Source organism: Pavona decussata, unplaced genomic scaffold (genome assembly GCF_977016875.1).
Source record: "Pavona decussata unplaced genomic scaffold, jaPavDecu1.1 SCAFFOLD_91, whole genome shotgun sequence".
Classification (NCBI taxonomy): Eukaryota; Metazoa; Cnidaria; class Anthozoa; order Scleractinia; family Agariciidae; genus Pavona; species Pavona decussata.
The window spans coordinates 3,465,857-3,487,574 of NW_028145508.1; the positions used below are offsets into that span (position 1 = coordinate 3,465,857).

Genomic DNA, 21,718 nt, shown 5'->3' on the forward strand with positions numbered 1-21,718 from the left:
TGCATCTTGTTTGGGATCCTAAAAATTTCATGATCCACAAAGGACACACATAGGATATGCTATACCAGACTGGGAAGCTTGCGCAGACCGCTGAAGAGAGAAACAACTACAGACTGCATCCTTTAGGAATCCAGGATGAAGTGTTCCAGTGCAAAGTGATCTTATGTTTTTATTTTATGAAGCTCTCTGTCAAATGTTGTCCACAGTTGTCGGGCCCACAGTAATTGGCACTAGCTGTTGTGGTCACCCAGCCTTAACCCAGTACATTGTTTATGTTATGTTTACGTTGTTATGTTCTGTTTATAGTTTTATTTTAAAAGGTGAAGTCTAATATAGACCTCGCCTTTTAAAATAAAACTATAAACAGAACATGAAAACGTAAACATAACATAAACAATATACTGGGTTAAGGCTGGGTGACCACAACAGCTAGTGCCAATTACTGTGGGCCCGGCAACTGTGGACAACATTTGACATAGAGCTTCATAAAATAAAAAAAGCTGCTCTGTTACTGTTCAAAATGAGGAGGTGGAAAGAAGAAGAAGAAGAAGAAGAAGAAGAAGAAGAAGAAGAAGAAGAAGAAGAAGAAGAAGAAGAAGAAGAAGAAGAAGAAGAAGAAGAAGAAGAAGAAGAAGAAGAAGAAGAAGAAGAAGAAGAAGAAGAAGAAGAAGAAGAAGAAGAAGAAGAAGAAGAAGAAGAAGAAGAAGAAGAAGAAGAAGAAGAAGAAGAAGAAGAAGAAGAAGAAGAAGAAGAAGAAGAAGAAGAAGAAGAAGAAGAAGAAGAAGAAGAAGAAGAAGAAGAAGAAGAAGAAGAAGAAGAAGAAGAAGAAGAAGAAGAAGAAGAAGAAGAAGAAGAAGAAGAAGAAGAAGAAGAAGAAGAAGAAGAAGAAGAAGAAGAAGAAGAAGAAGAAGAAGAAGAAGAAGAAGAAGAAGAAGAAGAAGAAGAAGAAGAAGAAGAAGAAGAAGAAGAAGAAGAAGAAGAAGAAGAAGAAGAAGAAGAAGAAGAAGAAGAAGAAGAAGAAGAAGAAGAAGAAGAAGAAGAGGAGGAGGAGGAGGAGGAGGAGGAGGAGGAGGAGGAGGAGGAGGAGGAGGAGGAGGAGAAGAAGAAGAAGAGGAGGAGGAAGAGGAGGAGGAGGAGGAGGAGGAGGAGGAGAAGAAGAAGAAGAGGAGGAGGAAGAGGAGGAGGAGGAGGAGGAGAAGCAGAAGAAGAAAAAGAAGAAGCATTCTTTGGCCAAGAGAAGGAGTATTGATCCACAAATTAACAAAAACATCTTCCTGGGGTCCACCACCTCAGGCCCAACACTGATAGGTGCATCATGACAAAATAGACTCTTACTGACACAGGATACAATCTATTTCCGCCAGTTGCTTTGTTTATTTTATTGAAATTAGTATCAATTCCAAATTTCTGATGACATTAGACCTTGTTAAAGGCAGCAACGTCCATTGACTGGACATAGTCTTCAAATTTCGTAATCTCTTCTTCCAGAAAATCTGTGGAGATTTTGTCATCTTCAATGACACAGTTAATCTGCAGTTTCTTGATGCCATATGCCAGTGGAACAAGCTTGGCTGCTCCCCAGAGAAGACCATCAGCCTCAATACTTCGAACAAGTCTCTCCGTTTCTTTCATATCTGAAAATGAACACAACCCTTTTTACTATTTTGCACCTACTGGGGACATATATCAATTTGCTGATGTCCAAGCGAAGACAGCAGCACCTTCACTAGACTTTAAAGGGGAAGTATCACGCAAATTTGCTGTCATTTCAAAACCCAAAATGCTTGTCTCTCAGCAGAAACAAAGAAATAATTGTCCAGCTTGTTATGAGTTATCACCCCAATGCAATAAAACTCCCGATTAGTGTTTCAGGCGAGAGACAGAGTAGGCCGGTATGGATTGAAACTTGAAAAATATTAGGCTATGTTTTTCAAGTTATCACATTTTTGTTTCCAAAATGCGCTAGAACAGATCACAAGTTGTTCCTTTCAAGAATTGAGTTGATTTCTTTCCTCTCGTCATTGTAGAATTATTTGGCAGCTGATTGAAGGTCTTCTTTTATCATTTTTAACAAAAAATATCAAAAACCCCATGATATTCCCCTTTAACTGAAGGGCGTTGTGGAAGCAAAAGAGGTTAACATTGTGTGATTCCAGAAAATAGCCATACTCCTTCCACAGAAAAGAAGATGGAAATTTGAGAGGGTACTCAAAGGCCAAAAATTGTATGATTAATCTACATCAAGCATGACCAATATTTTTGAAATTTGAATGGAGTTTTGAAGTTTTGAACATTGCCAGTGGTATGTCAGAGAAATTTTCCTAGTTTATTGATGGTATATAAAAGCTATGAATTTTATCTTTACATCGTAGCTTAAAGTATTTAAAAAATAACAATAATTATTGAAATAAATGTGATGGTATATTTCCAGTTGGGTGAATGAATGAGAATGATGATTATTCTAGAAAGTGACGCAGGCATACTCGGAAAAAAGAAAGCCGAGTGCTCCTATCAGGAGTCCTATAGCTCAGTGGGAGAGCATCCAAACTAGTAATCGGAAGGTCTCCTGATAGGAGCACTTGGATTTTCTTTTTTCCGAGTATGCCTGTGTCACTTTCTAGAATAATACATCATTCTCAACAATGTATCTTTTTCAGAAAGATTACCAGAGAAATCTTCAAGATTCCATTCAAATGCCGGACATTACAAAGAGGAATTTGAATGTTCATTTCATTCACAGAAATACTAGATTGTAAAGTATGAGGGGGGGGGGGGGGGGGAAGGGGGGGAGGGAGCAGGCATGGATGTATTCAGGAACTACACACATTTTGGGGTGAGAAATCATAAAAAACACTCCAAATAATTATCAACTGCCCAGTTTTTGATGGCACTAAACATTTCGTGTGCTTAATTGACCTGTTTGTTTTTCTGTTTTGTTTTGTTTTTTGTTCCAAGGCTAAATTTCGAAGAATTTTGCCTATGGTGTTACCATTCTGGAACTGATACCTTTAGAAACTTGGCATTCACCGAGGAACAAAATAAATACATGTATGGTTGAGCATAATTATTTTCACACCAAACATCTGCAGTGCATGCAAACCAAGGTAAACTTAACAACACTTTCAGAGTTCTTCACCAAAACATTATGCAATATGCACCTCTACCATTATTTAAAGAACCAGAGTGTTGGTTCATGTACATGTACCCATGACCTCAAGCTCCGCAGCCTTAGGCCTTTTAGGACCCATACTACAACTAGTTGAAACTGTATATGGATAGCCTTGGACACTAGTGGCTTATTCCTGGATTCAGCTGGATGGGAGCTCCAAACACACGCATAGTAAAACAAGTTGTGTAATACCCGTTTCATCGTCCCAAGGTTTAACATCAAGAATAAGACTCGACTTGGCTATGACAGCTGGTTCTAAACAACAAAAATTTAAAAACACCGTAAAATTAGTATTATATTTAAAAATAATTTAGCAAATATAAAAGTTAGTGATTATTAAAATAATTTAATTATTTAGCATGTACTAAACAAGAGCTTTCACGCAACATCATCTCACAAAATTACAAGGGATCCCATATGGGATTCCTATCAAGCCAATAAGCAGCCTGCATGGGGGTTGACGTAACACTGTGTCGCTGACAAGCAGATTCTTGGAAAACTTACTTTTTGCCTTTTTGTCTTTGTATGCCTGTTGTCTTGCTTCTTTGCGTTTTCTGTCCTCTTCAGTTTCCTACAATGCAAACCATCTTCTAGCAACATTTCTGTAGCAGTTTCTTGAGTCAAACAGTGCCATTGCACAATATGTACAGGAGGGCCAGACGAGAAAATATTTGGCTTTCGGTCATGGCTTGCACCGTGGACCTTGCTGCACTCAGTCTGTATGCCATTACCTCAAGCCAAATAATATTTCCCATCCAGCCCAACCTAACCCAGGAAATATGTTTTTTTATAACAAAAACCAATTTAAAATGGCTTAAAATAAAAAGTATTAAAAACCATTTTAAATGTATCAATAATTTATTAATATAGAAGGTTTGATCATGAAAAACAAGCTATGTACCCCAACAGGAATCAACCTAAGACTTTCCGATAACTTGTTCGTATGCTCTTCCACTGAGCAACAGGAGACTCACGGGAGCTAAGGCCATTAAACTAGGTTCATGGGTCAAATATCCTGCATACTGCTAGGATTTGAATGTGGAACGTGTGGTATATGAAAATAAATGTGATGGTATATTTCAAGCCTGGTGAATGAATGAGAATGATGTATTATTCTAGAAAGTGACACAGGCATACTCGGAAAAAAGAAATCCGAGTGCTCCTATCAGGAGTCAAACCTAAGACCTTCCGATTACTGGTTGGGATGCTCTACCACTTAGCGACAGGAGACTTGTGGGAGCAAAGGCCATTAAACTAGGTTCATGGGACAAACATCCCACGGTGTACTGCTAGGAATTCAATGTTGGTGAGTCAAAGTGGTATTTGTGAAAGAAAATTATGTGATGTAATGTTTTAAGCCTGGCGAATAAATGATAGATGTCACATGAACCTAAGTCATAGGTTCGACTCCTGTTGGCAGAACTCGGATTTTCTTTACCCCAAGTATACCTGTATTGCTGACTGAAAAATTCATCTATTGAAAAAAATGCTTAGAACGCATGCGGATAAGCGCTATATAAGTGTTATTATTATTATTTCTCAAGGTAAGTAGGTAGGTAGATAACTTTATTTAGAAACAGAAATTTCTTCAGCTAATCAAAAGTAGTTTAAATCCATAAATTATGTGTGGTCATTCATGCTGTGCACATGTGGAAGTGCATGATCAAGTGTGGCTGTGCATACTAGAAGCACCACCTGAGGTCTACTATAAATTAAGCCCCGTTTACACAAGCAATTTTAATGTGACATTGTCAACTGTATGTGGCAATTTTTATTTGCCCGTGTAGATGTAATAATTTCGCACAGCGGAGATGATCAGGGAAAGGCAAAAAGCAAGATGGCGAAAGTCAGAAGACGGGCCAGACGTTGAAAAAATTGTCGCATTTTATGTGGCATCTTGTCTACACGGACAATTTTTTTATGTGGTAAGTTTTATTTGCCACATAAAAACTAACACGCCAGCTTTTCAGCAAATGCAGTTGTCACATAAAAATTGGTCATTTCTCATCATCTACACGGGCAAATAAAAATTGCCACATAAGAGTTGCCATACAAAAATTGCTCATGTAGACGGGGCTTTATAGCACATTAACAAACAAAGAAAACAATGACAATAGTGTACCTCTTCGGAATCGGAACCAAAGAGGTCAAAGTTATCATCATCACCATCTTTTGTACCATTGGTTACAGTTACAGCACCATAGCTTTGAAGATCTTTTTTGCTGCCTGGAAAGCTTGCCTTCTCAGCACCGAATGACAAGATGTGATTATACCACCGAAGAGCATGTGGCAGATCAGCAGATGGGGCGCCAGTCAAGGCTTCAAACACCACTAAGTCACCCTGGGATGGGACAAAGCTGCAACAGTAAAGGATATTAAATATTTAAAATAATGTTGGGCCACTGTATGGGACTGCACATGGAGAAATGTTCTCAAGGTAGAGCTAGAGGACATCTGAACCCTTCTGGAACACCTTGCAGAGGCTGGTCTCTGCTAGAGACCTACAGTGTAAGTCATGTGAAAGATACAAGTTAGCAGTCGCCTTAGCTCCAGGGAGGAGATAATTTGATAATTAGAACTGACTGCAGTCACACAGTTTAACACTGAAATTTACATCACGTTCAAACTTCACAAAAATTTAAAAAAATCGAAAATGTGCCAATGTTGTTAGGTTTGGAAGCTCAAAAATCGTGACAATTCTGATTAAATCAGGACGCCGGGTTGGCAGGTATGCACTTTAATTAACAGTCGCCCATTTTCACATGATCAGTTGTCAAAGTTCCAAAAATAACATTGCTCCTCTCAGTTAATGACCATGACCTCTGTTGAGCTGACACCTCTAAGAGCAGTCATGGTCATGATTAACAAAGCCACAATGAGTGCATTTTCATTGTCTTTACCTGTGTCACTGCACAACCAAGAAAACTGTGAACACTAGAATTATTTCTGGAAAAATATCCGTGTTGGGAAAGAAAACCAATCAGATAAGAAATATCTAAACCATAGGCTGTAATGTTAATTATTTTTTGTGGTTTGTTTGTTTTTTTGCAGCTTGATCATGCATCTGATTGGTCATGGAACAATAAACTTTCCCGAAATTATTCTTGGTGTTCACAGTCTGATACTCTGACAATAATGGACGCCTTAAATTGAACCATTATCTTAACAGTTCTGTTGATACAAATATTGTTTTGGCCATTCAAAGTAACATCACAGATAGGTGACACTGCCCTTTTAAGTCTCTCAATGGTCAATTATTTATCTTGTGTGGGTTTGCTCATTTTCACTGATGTCTCTTTAATTAAGCCAGCGGAAACTGAATTAAACAGTCATTCTTTTTATACCTTATTATAGGAAATTAACAATGTGTTGACAACGCGAAGAAAATTTACGTTACACTAAATTAACGCGAAAAAGTTAGGTTTACATGCATTAAATTAACGCGAATTTTTCGATAAGCATCTTGCTTTATTTGCTGCGATTTTCATAATTCTGCAAACTTGCACTTTACATTTCTGAATGCCAAACTGCGTTTTGGCTTCCGTCAATAAAACCTTCCAAGACAAGTGCATGGATGCTTCTAAGTTTTTTTTAAAGTCAAAAATTTGCTTTTGAAGCCTAACTAGACCCTATCAATTCAAAAGATAGTGACTCTGGAGAGCCAATAGAGGAGTCATGTACTAATAAGGTTTTGTAATGAAATAAAGGTGCTTTAAAATAACAATGTTGTAAAATAGCATGTATTAATTTTACATCGACATTAATTAAGATACATTAAATTGACGCGAATTTTGAAAAATCGCGTCAATAAAGTGCATTGTTAATTTCCTATAATACGGTAGGTGGACAAAAGTTTGATTACATTTTTCTCCTTCCCAAGGCGAAAAATCTTATTGTTCCTGTACACCAATATGGCTGCCATGACGTCACATGCAAACCATCAATTAAGAGGTCAATGCAGCCTTCCCACAGGGTTACCACTAAAGACTGGTTTTAATGTACCCATCGAAAGTACTCGAGCTGTTTGGTAATCGAACTCAATCAAACCTAATCAAATGACTGGGTTCGATTGAGTTTGGCAATTGAACACAATCGGACCAAACAAATTGTGTGAGAGTTTGATTGCGTTTGATTTCTGAACCCAATCGAAGTTAATTGAACCGTGCAAACCACCAGTTGAAATAGACAAGAATTTGGAAGTCTTTATTAGCATGCAAGAACAACAAAGAATTAGGTGAAATGAACAAAAGATTGATGTAACTTTACTGAAACATCATTTTATGATCCACTATTGTTATCAGTTGGGCTACCGAACCTAATCAAATTCAATCAAAGTTCAATTGGGTTTGATTGCTCCATTTTTTTGTGACAGTTCGATTGTGTTCAATTATCGAACTCAATCGAACCCAATCATTGGACTAAATTCAATTGAGTTCGATTAAGTTCAATAAATGAAACGTTCACTTTGGTTCGAGTAGTTACGTCGGGAATGTAGCAGTTGATCAAGTCATAAGATAAGAGGAATAAAGCTGGCAGCATGTGCAGTACATGGAACGAAAAGCACAACATTGCTCATCAGTAACACAATATTGCTAAGAACAGTCTTAGAATGGTGGAGAAATATATTTAACCCATAGGAAAACAACGTGAACTAAGGGATACTTTCTCTTGTGTAGTTAAGTTAAAGTTTAAACATAAGCTTACATTTCTAGTTAGGTTTGTTAATTAATATAGGTAAGCTTTTAAACTCAAATAATGTGACTTTCTAAGCTTAAACTTTGTAGTTTAGGAAGTCGATTATTTCACTTTTCTCGGTTTCATATAATACAATTGTAGAAATAACGTTGTAAGGTTTAAACGAGTAAATACTTTAATTTGTACTTATCTTGTACACCATTCAAAAAATTCAAAAATCGTTCTCAAACCTCAAACGCACGTGGACAAGAAATAATCGCCATTTGTGTACAAATTAAACAACGAACAAAACAAGCTACGTACCCCTCGATGTAGCTGTTATTTTCAAGGTATGAATTCAAGGCTTCCAAGCCTGATCTGGTTTTAAGATCACCAAAACCCATCTTCTATTTCGGTGTAAATTTTGTTCGAAGTCGTTCTGCCAGCGAAAGAGGAATATGATATCCCGCCATGCAGTTTTATCGCCGCCCGGACTCGGGCCCAGGCTTCACGGCCAGTGCTGGAAGATTTTTTCAGGCCCCAGTTGTTCAAAGAGCGGATAATTTTATCCACTGGATAGGAATTCAGAAGCTATACGGCAGATAAAATGTGTGCCAGAATTTCCCTATAGCCCTTTATTTTGTGTATATAGTAGAAGCATCTGTCTAATTTAAGTATGGGATTGTGTGAAAAACTTGCCAAAAGCTTTCATTGGAGTACATTTTATCCGCTGGATAGTGACCTATCCACTGGATAAAGTTATCCGCTCTTTGAACAACTGGGTCCAGATGTGCAAACCTTTGCCGAGGCTTGCGGCATCGCCGCGTCCTAAATCTAATGCCCGCTGTTCGTACATCGATGAAAATGATAAATCTCATAAATGAAAACACAGCTGGCAAAGCAAACTATCGAGGAAAAGCCGTATTGAAATGCGCTTGAAAGCTATTTTACGTGCAACTGTTCTCCAAACGCTAAAACGGAGGTTCCATAGAAAATGCCAAGTAATCTGATCCAACAGTTTTCTTTGGACAAATGGCAGCTCAAAATATCTTACTAAAAATGGAAAGCTAATCCCTTTTGATTTCGGAGGGGTAAATATGTTGTTAAAAACGCGAAATAAGGTCAGTTAATGTTTTCGTAAAGCTAATAACAGCTCCTGAACTTGGAGAATACCATTCCGTGCGCTAAGACTTTCTGCAACTTAAATTTTCAACTAAAGCATCCTATCGAACAGATCAATCTGTATTAGCTTACACCAATATGCCTTTACAAGGCCACAAAACGAGCTGGAAACACAGGAGACAAAATTCTGAAATAATCAAAGGAATGGGCTGAGAAACCTTTCAAACCAAAGTTCAGAGACTATTTGACCGTTAATCAGTGGAGCAGGGATGACGCAGTGGTGAGAGTACTCGTCTCCCACGAATGTGGCCCTGGTTCGATTCCCGATCTCGGCGCATATGTGGGTTGAGTTTTTTCTTGGTTCTCGTCCCTGCTCCGAAGGTTTTTCTCCGGGTACTCCGGTTTTCCTCCCTCCACAAAAACTAACATTTCCAAATTCCAATTCGACCTGCAAACAGTGGATGGAAGAGCCACCCCGTGGAATCCACTAAAAATCAGTGTAAACAACTACTGTCCTTAAAGCGGAAAGCGGGTCAAGTTTTCTTTAGGTTTTAGTAGTATTGTTTAACATTAGAATTTTTACATATTTTATACATTTTGATATTGATTATCTTGTAGTTTTATACTGTATCGACCTGATGAATTTTTAACCGTGTGTAAACAAAAATTAAATTGCCGAAAAAATAAGGCTATCCCCATAAAAACATCATGTCTGTAATTGTAAAGGCCTGGCTAAATTAGGAAACATTGTTTCTTGTTATGTTTTTGTGGTGGCTAAATTAGCGGGAAGCAAACAAAAAGTGTTTTGCTAAACGAGGAGACTTTGTTTCGGAAAACAGTGGGTCACGCATGCGCATGATAATAAACTGACTTTGTTGCTAGGAGACATTTTTAATGAGCAGTACTGGAAACTAGTCAACATTGCTTTCATGGTGGCTACACTGGGAAACATGTTTCGGAAGCAAAATTCGTGTCCGGGTAGCAAAAATGTTTTTGACCTGAGGCAAAAACATTTTCTTGTTTCCGAGCGGCAAAATTGTTTCCGCAACATATGTTTCCCGCGCAGCTAAATTGGGAAACATTTACCTCCGCAACAGTGTTTCCGCAACAATGTTTCCTAGTTTAGCCAGGCCTTAAGGAGGCGTTGAAATTACTTTAGGGTACCAATGTTGGAGACTGATGAATGTCGGTATAGTAGTAGCCGGGAGAGATTCCTCTAACAATGCCAGGAGCAACCACCACCCAGTTGAGACAAATTTTGCCGTGCACCCGGGGACGCAAAACGTTCCAGTTGAAAGCTCAACTTTCAAGGGACAGTCGAACGAAACACACAAGCAAGCGCCAAATTGTCTCCCGCGTGTCGCACCTTCTCGCAGGAGGCAATTTCCGCGCGCGCGCGTTTCGCTTCAGTTGCCTCAATGGGCCACGCCCAAGAAAAACAAGGGCCTTCTCGTAATATAACTGGAAATTTGCTCGTGTACAAACAGCCTTTAAGGGAACCGTCTCTTTGCGCTACGAGGAAACAAAGCAATTTCACACAACGGTACTTAGCAAGATTTTTTAATACTTTTCGTTTTGTCATCCGTGAGCTTCTTATACGAATATCACGACAGAGCAGCAGGATCGCCCCGCTGGGTAACAAGGGTTCACTAGCTGTGCATCCTGCGTTGCTGGCAGTTTTGAACGCTGCTTTTTGCAGTTCCAGTATTCAAACGATACCACTGCCGCACATTACGGCCATCTACACAGACCAATACTTTTACTGTAACAATTACTTCACACATAAAACTATCCGATACTTCACTGCGGCCCAAGCAAAGTCTATTTAAAAATAAATATATTATATCCTTTCTTCAAGAACAAAATCATACATACAGCCGGTCGCTTGCACAAACGTTCACTTCGCTTACCCAATGTTCAATGTTGAATTGCGTGATGTTCCGTGTCACGCAAACTTTACAATATCCCAGTCACGCTGTTAGAGGGCCAGGTACCAATCTTTACACTAGAAGGTTGAAAGCTCAGTAGAAATTTCAAGGAAGTAAATTTGTTTATGTGCAGCCGAAATAAGGAAACAAACAATATAATACAAAATGAAAACAATAAAAATCATTTACAAAGCAACTGTGATAAAAAGTTGGCACATTAAAAGCATATTAGACCCTGCCTCCAGATGATCAACTCTCTTATTTAAAGCACATCGCTAAGGAACACAAACTGTTAATAATTTAATTCCTCTTCTTTAATCCCTTTTCTTGGAGCACGGGCATTCGTCGACTGTGGCGTTTTGTCAGGCTATACATATTTATTCTTCTGACAATCCAGTCTGGGCTAAACAAGTTTCCTGGTGGCTACAAAGCGCTTTTTGAATCCTTAACTTGACAGAAACCGGCTTTGCAGACAATACGAGTTTTGGCAAGCTGCAAACCAACTGGTCAGGTAAGAACAATTTCTCAATATTGGTGGCTCAGGCAGACCAAGCGGAACCTCGATTCTCGGGAACTAGTCGATAAGTCCTCGGATAAGCCTATGGTAGCCACAGAAACAGCAACATCATTTCCTTTCTTGGCGTCGATCGCCTCAGTTGAATGGCTCTCCTTGACAACGGTGGTAGCAATTATGTATCTTCGACACTCGTCACTGGACCCCTCACGGACGAGCCCCACCGTTTCCGGCCTGGGACCTCTTTATGTAGAGATTGAGTAGTTTCATCTTTGTTCCAGATAGCTCAGCCAGATGCGGCATTAAAGTCTCCTCACCAACTGCACTGTGTATCGCCACGAGACAAAACACACTGGCCTTACGAACACTGCTCTCCACGTGATCATAGCACTGTTAAAACATAAACAAGAAAAATGTTAAGACAGTTTTCAAAAACTCATTAATAATTCATAAGCCTATTGACCTATCAATAAAACATCACTTGCAGTGGTTTTAAAACCCGATAAAACCTCATCCATATTAGTATGCGGTGTTTAATGTTTTTCTGTATGCTAATTTCAAACGTTCACAAAAGCATCATTGTTATGAACTCTTTTGACACACGCTTTTCCAGGAATGTTTTTGAAGTCGTTCAAAAAAATTCGCCGCACGTGTTTTATCGGGTCTAAAACCACTCGGCTGCGCCTCGTGGTTTTAAATCCCGATAAAACACTGCTGCTCGTGGTTTAAACAGTACTTAGAATTATGTTTTTTAAACAGCAAAACGGCAGAAATCACCACGTGACCATGTTTACCCTATATTTGCCGCTCGCTGTTTTCAGTTTCCAGTAAAATTGAGTAGTTTGGCGTTAGCATCAAAGGTCAGACTGAATTATTTTGCACTATTCTCATCTATGCCCTGATTTGTTCAAGAAAACATAAACGCCAATCTCACGTATGTCGTTTGCCGTAAACGCGATTCTCTCTTTATTGAGTCACCACGGGAAGAAGACTCCAGTTGAAATGCAGTAAAGCAAATTAAGCAACAAAACGTGAAGCAAAGCCTGTCGATACAATTTGCGTCTTATCGCACTTTAATTCAGTGTTAATGCTGTTTTGGGCAGCCAAGTATGCAGACGCTGCCTCGGCTCGTCACGCAAAGGCTGCGTGACAAGCCCTTGCACACGTGACTGTATAGAGTGTGTGCACGACGGCCATGTTGGAGGACCAAAACAATACAATGACTTTCCTTTGGGAAATAGATTCTATTTTTATGCAAATATCTTCTTTTGTTTTAGTCCTCCAGCATGGCCGCCGTGCACACACTCTATTCGAGATTGTATAAAAATTACCCTAATTAGTCCAGGAACTATTTCTCCCAGGTATTCTGCAATCGTCTCACTGTCGATATCTTCCACAACCTGCAAAATATGAAGCAACACGGTAAAATTCGTCTCTTGCACGCCTTGAAATCTTTTTTTAAAGACCGAAGAATTCCATGAAACCACAAGTCATTTCAAAACAGCCTCGTATCGGAAGGAAAGGGAACTAAAAGCGCAAGAAAAGTTCCCCCTTTTCCCTTACCACTTTAGTTCACCTAACTATCTGCCTCAACCTTACTCAAAACAAACTCGAAACTACTTTCAACAGCCATACCTTGATTGTCATTTTAAGAGCCGCGAGGTTGACGGGAAACTCTGCCTCCCTGAGGACTGGGGACAAGGCTTGAAGACAAATCTCTGGAGGCAGAGACTTGGCGATCGTCCCGGCAGCCTCTTCGGAGACCCTAGCAACCTGAAAATACAGAAAACACTGATTGTGAGAATACTGCACAAGTTCAAATTTTGACTCTCGTTAACTAGGCAGCGAGAATAGTTTACTCTCGAAACATATTAACGTAAATTGTTGAAAATACAATTTACTTTAAAATTTCGTTGGAAAACATGGTAATAATATTTCAGTGTCGGACAAAAAATGATTTGATTATCGCCTATTTTCGCTTTTAAAATTCCTCGGGCGCCGCCATCTGGGATTTCATGACGTAATACGGTTGCTCAATTGTTTCACACTGCTGAACTTCTGCTGAACAACAATAGCGGCAACCGTTACCCGTCATAAAATTCAAAATGGCCGCGCCCAGGAAATTTAAAAGCGAAAGTAGTCGATAATCATATCTAATTTTTAACACACTTGAATGTCATTTCTACGTTTTAGACTAAAATTTAGAATTTAGATACTATTTCCACACTTCACCGTCAATTTGTTGTCAGAGTGGAGGTTCCCTTTCACATTCTATCCTCTTTGAGTGACATACGCCTGACTACAAGAAATGGGACGACGATATTTCGCGACACCAAATTTAAGGGAATTACGAGAACGGAATAATAAGCGTCTGCAAAAATTTGATGCAATAAGATACAAATTTCACATGTTTCTTCCCGTAAACACGACCTAAAAGCCCTCACCTCCTTCTGCGAGTCCTTGTGGGCGATCAGAACTGTCTCGATCATTTTCTCGTTTGGTCCGTTGAAGGCATGGGGCTTAGTCCGCACCAGATCCCTCAGCGCGCGAAGAGACAACAATCGGACGGCAGGCTGTGAACAAGGATTAGTATTATTCAGTAAACACACGCACGTTTCCAAAGAAATACTCAAAGAAATTTAAGAGAGCTTCAAAAGGCGGATGAAACACCCATGTTTCCACGGCAGTCGAGTCTCTTGTTCTGCTAAATTACTATTCGAGCTTCTTGAAACACTAAAATGTTTTTTCTGTTCCGCAACTGTGTCTCTGCTGTTGAGCATTCATAGAACCAAACTTAAAGTTGTCGACTTGAAATAGACAGACTCACTTTAGAAAGAAGGAAAACTTTGCGTAATTTCCATTCACCGACACCCCGCTTTACATACATAATACTACATACAACCTTTATTTATACACGATAATAATGTCATAGCTAACAAGCTTGTGGGGTCGTGTAACCTTTAATGCTGTTTCCATTTCGTTTTTCATTGTCCTAAACAAGCTGCATAACGTGTTTCAAGCGGAAAACGTTTTCTTTCTGACAAATACAAGACTTATTATTCCACGCAGTTACCTCATCATCGCCACTATTTTTCATGATCAAAGACAGCAGCGTGTTTAAGCTCTCCTCCCACAGTTCAGGTGTCTCCTCGCGGGCCATCCTCAGCAATTCTCCTAGGGCCTCTTTCTTTTCCTCTGTCTGCATACCCGAGGGTGCTCCCAGAGGGACCATAAGAGGTGCCAGTATGTCTGCATGTTCTAGGGACACATCTGTGACAAAAAAAAGAGCCACATACAGGGTAAGTTATTTTGAGTACTTTAACCATCAACAGTCATACACTGCCGTCCTACCGTTTCTCTGTCGATGTAACCCCAAGGTGTACCGGCCATTCAAAACAAAGCTATCCTGCTGTGTTGTCATTTTTAATAGGGACTTCAAGAAATCACGACGGCAACGCCAACAAAAACGTCACTTGAAAATATGTTCGCGTTACTTGTACTACTTAACGATTATTCCAATTCGTTGAACTTTTACAATGTGGCTGAACTATCCAGTAACACAGGGTGGGATCGGGGTTCAAGTTGAGACAGAGAATGAAAATTTACCGTCATGTACTCCCGTTCTCCACAAAACCTTGAATTTGGTCATTTCGCGTTGTTGTTTGGCCCGAGTGCGAGGAAGAAATGTACCAAAATTTAAAAAGCACGTGCAGGGCCTTTGTTTTTCTCATTAAATCCTATTGTTTTGTGACGTTCTCGTTGCCGTCGCCATAGTAACTTTTCTCCAATGTTACGGAAGTGAACATTTTTAAAAATTAGTCCAACTTCTGGATTTTTGGGTTGGTTTTCTAAAATGACAAAAATGCAAGAAAAAAGTTCAAGGCAAAATCACAAGAGACCAAAAATCGCTTTGGACGCAAGTGAAAGACTGGCTTCGTGAACCCCAAGAGAAACGCTCCATTTAGATTGTGACACTTTTGTCATGTCACAGCTAAATCCACCGTACGAAAAATAATGGCAGCTGTATGTTTTTTCCACAATACCCCACGTACCTAACAGAGACTATAGGCACAGAGAAACCCACATTTTAAGCGAAATTCGTCCATGTACTAACAACATTGTGTATGCTAGGTTTGAAGTTTGTAGAAAGTTTCTGTGTTTTTATGAGCGTTTTAAAGGTTTTCGTACGCTAAGAATTATGATTATGGGTAAATGTACCAAGTCGCCATTTTTTTCTGTAAGGTAAATTCACAACAATACCGTCACACTTGAGAGGAGACTGGTACCTTTATCAAACTGGTCATCACTATGATCCATTCCCTCCAGTGACTGATCCAGCTCGTCCTCAACTTCGCCGTTCTTCTTCCGGCCAGCGGTAAGAAAGCCGTTCATTTCCGGTACCTTCATGTGACATGAAAAAAAGGCGTTAGGGACACAAACCATCACGAGTAGGGAGGTGGGGTGGGGGTCTCTTGTGCTACCAGCCTGTAGCTCTTAGTAAAGAATGTAAATAAATTTCAGCTGGTAATTCAAATACAAGGAAAAAACGTATTTTAGGAAGCAATGCTGTAGTTATCTGAGAAAGTTTCCTTGACCTAGATATCCGCAGTTTGGCAGCCTTCCACGCAGACGTTCTCTGGCTGGTCACGTCACGCATTCTTCCGAGCGTGCGTGACGTGGAGTGCGAGGCTTGACAAGAGCAGGAGCCCATGACAAGAGAAAGAGAAAACTGTAGAAAAAATGCGACACTTTCACGTAGCTTTTATCACGTCCGCATTGCGAGCCTAAATTTGAATTCACCCTCTTACCATGTTTTGTGTACTCACTGGATGGAAATCATCCTGTTGATCTTGGTACTGCCTCGGGTCATACTTCTGTCCCGTGGGAGACCCGCCCGCGGGAACACCCGAACTTGTCGGACCACTTGCACCAGCAGCTCGAGGATGGTTTTCTGCATTCACGGAAGTTATGTCATCACTGTTGTACCCGGATGAAACACTCGGGGCGTCTTCCGCCAGATGCGAAGCGGCATCCGCACGGTGGGTGGGTGGGGGAGATGCGTACCTTCCGTCGAGCGATTCGTTGGAGCTCAACGGTTCGGCTTCCACGCTGTTTTCTCTGTGTAAAGAACTGGCAGCTGTCCGCGGAGAAAACCCAAACCTTGTCTGGCTGCCACGAGGACTCTGAGATGTCTTCGTAGGCGTGGGTATCTTCGTGTGATGATCGGGAGAGCTCGGATGATCGCCTCGGTTTTCGTCCTTTACCGGAGATACACCTTTCATTGAAGACGACGATAGGGTTCTGTAACCAAGCCTCAACCTCGGCCGCTCCTCTACGTCATCAAAGTTGGAGGAGGAGGACGACGGTGATCCTCGGCCAGCGGCAAACGGCTGTAGAAAAAGAGAGGGAGGTTAGCAACGACAAAACGAAATTTATAGAGCTTGACGAAAAACCCTTTTCAGCTAAGTGTCCATGTTTTAGAGAGGTTCAACACAAAGTATGCACCTGTGACTCAATCAATTAATCAATCAACAAGACAATCAGGCACCGTCAACCGCAACTTGTTGGAGCCAGCGTGGTCGATTTGTTAGAGCGCCGAACTTGTAATCTGGGGCCGGTTGTTCAAAGAGCGGGTAACTCTATCCAGTGGATAAATCGCTATCCAGCGGATAAAATATATTCCAACTAATACATTTTGTTGGCTGGATAGTGTCTTATCCACTGGATAGAGTTATCCACTCTTTGAACAACCAGGGCATGGCGGTCCAGGGCTCAAGTCCCTCTCTGACCGCTAGTTGAAGTTGTTTCTTGGTAACCCTGAGTTCTGCCTGTTTCATTATCCCTGAAAATCACCTTACGAGGAAAGGATAATTAAGTGCATCGTTCATAAACAAGACTTTCACCCGCGAGCGACACTCGGTACCTGATATTAAATGTTTTTGCTTAAAGGGGGAGTGCCATGGGTTGTTTTTTTACCTCTGTTTTTAAAAATGGCAAAAATAAGACCTTCACTTGACTAGAACGAGACTCAGAGGAAAGCAATCAACTCAATTCTTGAAAGGAACAACTCGTGATCTGTTCTAGCGCATTTTGGAAACAAAATTGCGAGAACTTGAAAAACGTCAGCCCAACATTTTTTGAAGTTTCAATCCATTCCGCCCTACTCTGTCGCTGGCCAGAGGCACTAATTGACAGTTTTACTGCACTGGGGTGACATTTTTGGGTTTTGGAATGACATCAAATTCGCGCGATACTTCCCCTTGAACCCACCATGTGCTTACCTCTCCACCTTGACTGCTGCTCTTCAGGTGATTGTGAAGCAGCTTTGTAGCACCGTCCTGCAGAGTAATAACAAGAAAACTACATCACGATCAATTCTACGCCTTTGCAATGAACCATACTGTCACTTTGCTTCTAGACTCCAAGAAGTCCCTTTCTGGTTAGTCGAAAGGGTGCGCTCACAGCGCAGCGAGACTGGAGAAATAAACTAGAAGAGACTCCAGTTTTTTTGCGCTCGGCTATTTCGCGCGACCTCTCGACTATCCAGAAAGGGACTGCTTGCAGTCTACTCTGCTTTCTAAACGACAACTGCATCGTTCCACCTTATCGAAGAACATTCTCTTTCATTACCTGGAATGATTTGGGTAAAACTGTTAGCATCATGCTGAATTCTGGGGTGTTCAGTTCAAACAAAGCCACAATAACAGCCGCGGATTCCTGAAGACAAAACATAAGAAACATTGAAATCGGCGACAGAAATATTACAGCAAGACATTTATTTTATTAAGACAAAACCAAGAACAATAATCACCTTTCTCACGTCTACGCTCTTGGGCTCTGTTGTCCACGTGATTATCCGGGACACCGCCAAACGTGTTTCTACGTCAAGTTAAGGTCATAAAACGTCCCTGACAAATTTTCACAAATTCGACCGTGTATATGGCTAGGTGTCACTTCAGGCACTGCCACCAAAGAACCAATAACTGTTGGCAGACCGATTAAAAATTGAACTAAACTTCACCGACAGTCTGTACTTACTACTTATCAGCGTATGAAACTGTACTTCTTCGTATTCTATACTAAATTTGGTTTAATCGATATACAGTAAACATAAAAATGTGAGAAAACTCCATCATGTACAAAGGCGCGGCACAGTTCGCTTCCTAAACAGGTGAAAAATGGGATTTTCCGTTGCTTGCGATACAAGGTCAACTAGTATTTCATTGCATATAATCTAAAACGACACTAAACTATTTTGTGTTTCAACTGATTTGAAAGGATACCACCAGAGTTGGTAAAATCGCTTGGATCCATCAATCCGATGAGTCCTTGCAAATACTGCAAGATGGCTATCTTTACCTGCAGGAGAAGAGAAACGTCATTAAAAGGATAAAACCGGCGATATAAGGCGTGAGGTAAGTCTAAAATAATGGGAACACTTGTTGGTCCTGTGTGAAGCCAAACTGAGTTCTTGCTATAGTATTCATGACAAAAGGGTTTCTGCTGGAAACGGCGAGAGGATCTAGATTTAACCGTTTAACCCCTAATATCAAAGAACAAATTCTCCTATCTTGACTTGATACTTTTCTTATAAAAGTACTGTGGAGAAGTTTTTAAAATGTCAAGAAAATTCACCTTAATTATCATGACCTCAGGGATTGAATAAGTATTGATATTACAAGGAGAAATTTGATGCTGATCACTGTTAGGGCTTAAAGGGTTAAAGATAATGGGATTGTTTTGTAAAGGTTTGCATTTTCGAGTCGGATGGGTACGTTCTTGTGTAACGTTGCAGTCAAGGTGCTTCAAATTTGTAACAAATACTGCGCTGCGCTGTACTGCGCGGCACAACATTTCATGTACGCTTTAAATTTCTTTGAAGAATTTAAGCATCAACGTTAGAGGCGATGTATTAAGGATGAACCCAGTGAAAAGAAGGTACCATTAGTTACCTTGAGATTGGGGGTCTGGGTTTGGTCGGTGATGAATCTTGTTAAAATACTGAACTGAAGATCGTAAGGAAACGAATCTCTGAAACGAAACAAAAACAACACAGGGTTAGGTTTGTATTTAGGCGATTTTGCTTTAAAAATTCATCGCCTCCAACAACAAAACTGGCACGAACGTCCTCGTATCGAACGTTACTTTTTTCCTCCAATGACAATTTCTTCGTGACGCAGTCTTATAAGTCTTTATTGTTGCAGCATGTAAGTAAAATGCTTGTGGAAAGAAAGGCACTATTTAAAAAAAATCACCTGATAACATCCAATACTCGGACAACTTTGGACTGTAAAGAATTCAGTAGCTCTGTTCCAAGCTTGGTGAGAAGGCGTGACAGCAATACGAACAACCAATCATGAAGATCCACTTTGTTGACAACTATAAAGTCACACAACGCGTCCAAAAACAGACTGTAAACCTACAGAGGAAAACAAGCCCGGAAAAATGACATATAGTTGATTGCTTGACTTTGTTTACAAAAGCCGTTTTCGATTGAGTGTCGCAAAACCAAATACAAAGTAGATACTCTGACAACCCACGACAGACACAAACAGCGCAAGGTACCAATCCAAACTCTAAGCAAATCCATCTAACGGATGCAAAGCGCATGAAAATGAGTGCGACAAACGCAGGATTGGTTTTCGCTTTGTTTCTCATTGGTGGAGAAAGTGGCGCAAGTTTTGTTAACCAATTACAGACCGTAGTAAAGTAAAACCAAAGCAGACAAACTTCTTTGCAATATGTTTTTGTGAGCATTTTTGGCCTTGGCTGTGCAAAGACCACAAAAGATTTTGAAATGTGTTGAAGCAAATGACCAATAGAAAAGTTCCTAGTAAAAATAGAGCTGTAACCAGGATAAGACATATTGGATAAAAAAAACGTTCTCTAGTTAAAAAGATTAAAAACGTAAGCTTTCGGCTATCAGTCTATAGCCTTTAACGAATGAAAAATGTGGCGCGTAAACGGAAATATATACGAAAAGGGTGCTAAAATTTGAGAATAAAAAAAAAAAAAAGAAGTGTGAAAAAAGCTGAAAGATGAAAATGGAAATGAAGACTAATTACAATAAAATGGAGTATTGCTTAGGCAACGGCTTTGAGTTCTTATCCGCGTGGATAAATTACAGCAAAGAAAAGTTCCTGTTAAGATATTCAACTGTTGTGTGAACGTTAAAACAAAGGATTGTACACGGTCGGAGCCATTCCAACATAAATTGCAGCACCATTGTTGTCATGGCAAGGTTTCATATAGACTTGCCACAAGTCGACCTCTCAAGTCTCACAGTAGAAAAGCCGATAGGAGCAAGCTTTTTAGGCTGCGAAGCGGCTGAGCGAGCGACGAAGAAGCAAGAGTTCGTCCCGCGCCATACTGAATAGGAGGAAGGATTTTTTTCGAAAGTCTAGGTTTCATAACCAGTCCCTCAATTAACTATTACCTTATTGTGGGGATCAAAGAACAGTCGAGTGAGACACTCTTTTATCCGCGCGAGCTCGACTTGGCTGTGGAGACAAAAAAAGAAAGCAAACAAATTAAACAGCTTTCAAGGGTTCAGCTATGAATTGCCGCACGTTGTAGTTTTTACCTCAAAAGAATAGTGTAGCAAGATAGAATTATGCTGTACCAGGTGGTTTTCACTTTTGAGTCTGTAGATAAAATCCTACAGTGTGACCGTTCCAATGAAAGCTACTAAGCAGTACTTTCCTATGGTGTTGTTTATTATGCTGTACAAGGTGATTCTAACTTTTGAGTCTGTGGATGAAATCCTAAAGTGTGACCATTCAAATGAAAGCTACTGAACAGTACTTTCCTCTGGTGCTGCTTATTAGGCTGTACAAGGTGGTTCTTACTTTTGAGTCTGTGGTTGAAACAAATGTGAATATTCAAATGAAGGCTATTGAGCAGTACTTTCTTGTGGTGCTACATTTTATGCTGTTCAAGGTGGTTCTTACTTTTGCATCTGTGTACGAAATCCTAACGTGTGACCATTCAAATGAAAGCTACTGAGCAATACTTTCCTGTGATGCTGTTTATTGTGCTGTACAAGATGATTCTAACTTTTGAGTCTGTGTATATATTCAGATGGAAGCTATTAAGCAGTACTTTCCTGTGTATGTAGGTTTTTTTCCCTAAAAATGAAAATGTAGATAGAGAAAGGAGAGAGCAACATACCTGACAACGCCTGAGTTAAGAAGAAAGCTTTGCAGACACAGCACGCCGTCCTTTCTGTCAGACCATACATTGCTGCTTGTTAAACGAACTATCTCTGCCACCTCCTGAAACGATGGACAGACAAATAAATAAATAATAAAC

The 21,718-nt window shown here is 40.1% G+C and overlaps 2 protein-coding genes across 8 annotated transcripts in view; both read right to left on the reverse strand.

Annotated features, from left to right (window-relative positions):
• Positions 1 to 1,345: 1,345 nt before the first annotated feature.
• Positions 1,346 to 8,325, reverse strand: LOC146474265 (elongation factor 1-beta-like). Its single transcript, XM_085117564.1, has 5 exons — positions 8,168 to 8,325; positions 5,292 to 5,526; positions 3,674 to 3,740; positions 3,362 to 3,424; positions 1,346 to 1,634 (listed from the first exon to the last, which is right to left on the reverse strand). The coding sequence occupies exons 1-5, from the start codon at positions 8,245 to 8,247 to the stop codon at positions 1,417 to 1,419; spliced, it is 663 nt and encodes a 220-aa protein (XP_084973690.1). The 5' UTR covers positions 8,248 to 8,325; the 3' UTR covers positions 1,346 to 1,416.
• A 2,183-nt stretch (positions 8,326 to 10,508) lies between these two features.
• LOC146474266 (CLIP-associating protein 1-B-like) overlaps positions 10,509 to 21,718 on the reverse strand; it is a 54,785-nt gene continuing 43,575 nt past the window's right edge. For 5 of the 7 annotated variants that reach the window (XM_085117571.1, XM_085117566.1, XM_085117570.1 and 2 more), the window contains 15 exons: positions 21,578 to 21,681; positions 20,844 to 20,907; positions 19,663 to 19,826; positions 19,360 to 19,438; positions 18,691 to 18,766; positions 18,219 to 18,286; positions 18,038 to 18,124; positions 17,689 to 17,745; positions 16,216 to 16,797; positions 15,694 to 15,808; positions 14,481 to 14,677; positions 13,852 to 13,980; positions 13,043 to 13,180; positions 12,739 to 12,807; positions 10,509 to 11,797 (listed from right to left, as the gene is read on the reverse strand). In XM_085117571.1, coding sequence (XP_084973697.1) covers positions 11,615 to 11,797; positions 12,739 to 12,807; positions 13,043 to 13,180; positions 13,852 to 13,980; positions 14,481 to 14,677; positions 15,694 to 15,808; positions 16,216 to 16,797; positions 17,689 to 17,745; positions 18,038 to 18,124; positions 18,219 to 18,286; positions 18,691 to 18,766; positions 19,360 to 19,438; positions 19,663 to 19,826; positions 20,844 to 20,907; positions 21,578 to 21,681 — 2,112 coding nt within the window. In that variant the 3' untranslated portion in view covers positions 10,509 to 11,614. The remainder of the gene's footprint in view (positions 11,798 to 12,738; positions 12,808 to 13,042; positions 13,181 to 13,851; positions 13,981 to 14,480; positions 14,678 to 15,693; positions 15,809 to 16,215; positions 16,798 to 17,688; positions 17,746 to 18,037; positions 18,125 to 18,218; positions 18,287 to 18,690; positions 18,767 to 19,359; positions 19,439 to 19,662; positions 19,827 to 20,843; positions 20,908 to 21,577; positions 21,682 to 21,718) is intronic. The other 2 variants (XM_085117569.1, XM_085117567.1) reach the window with 1 other exon arrangement.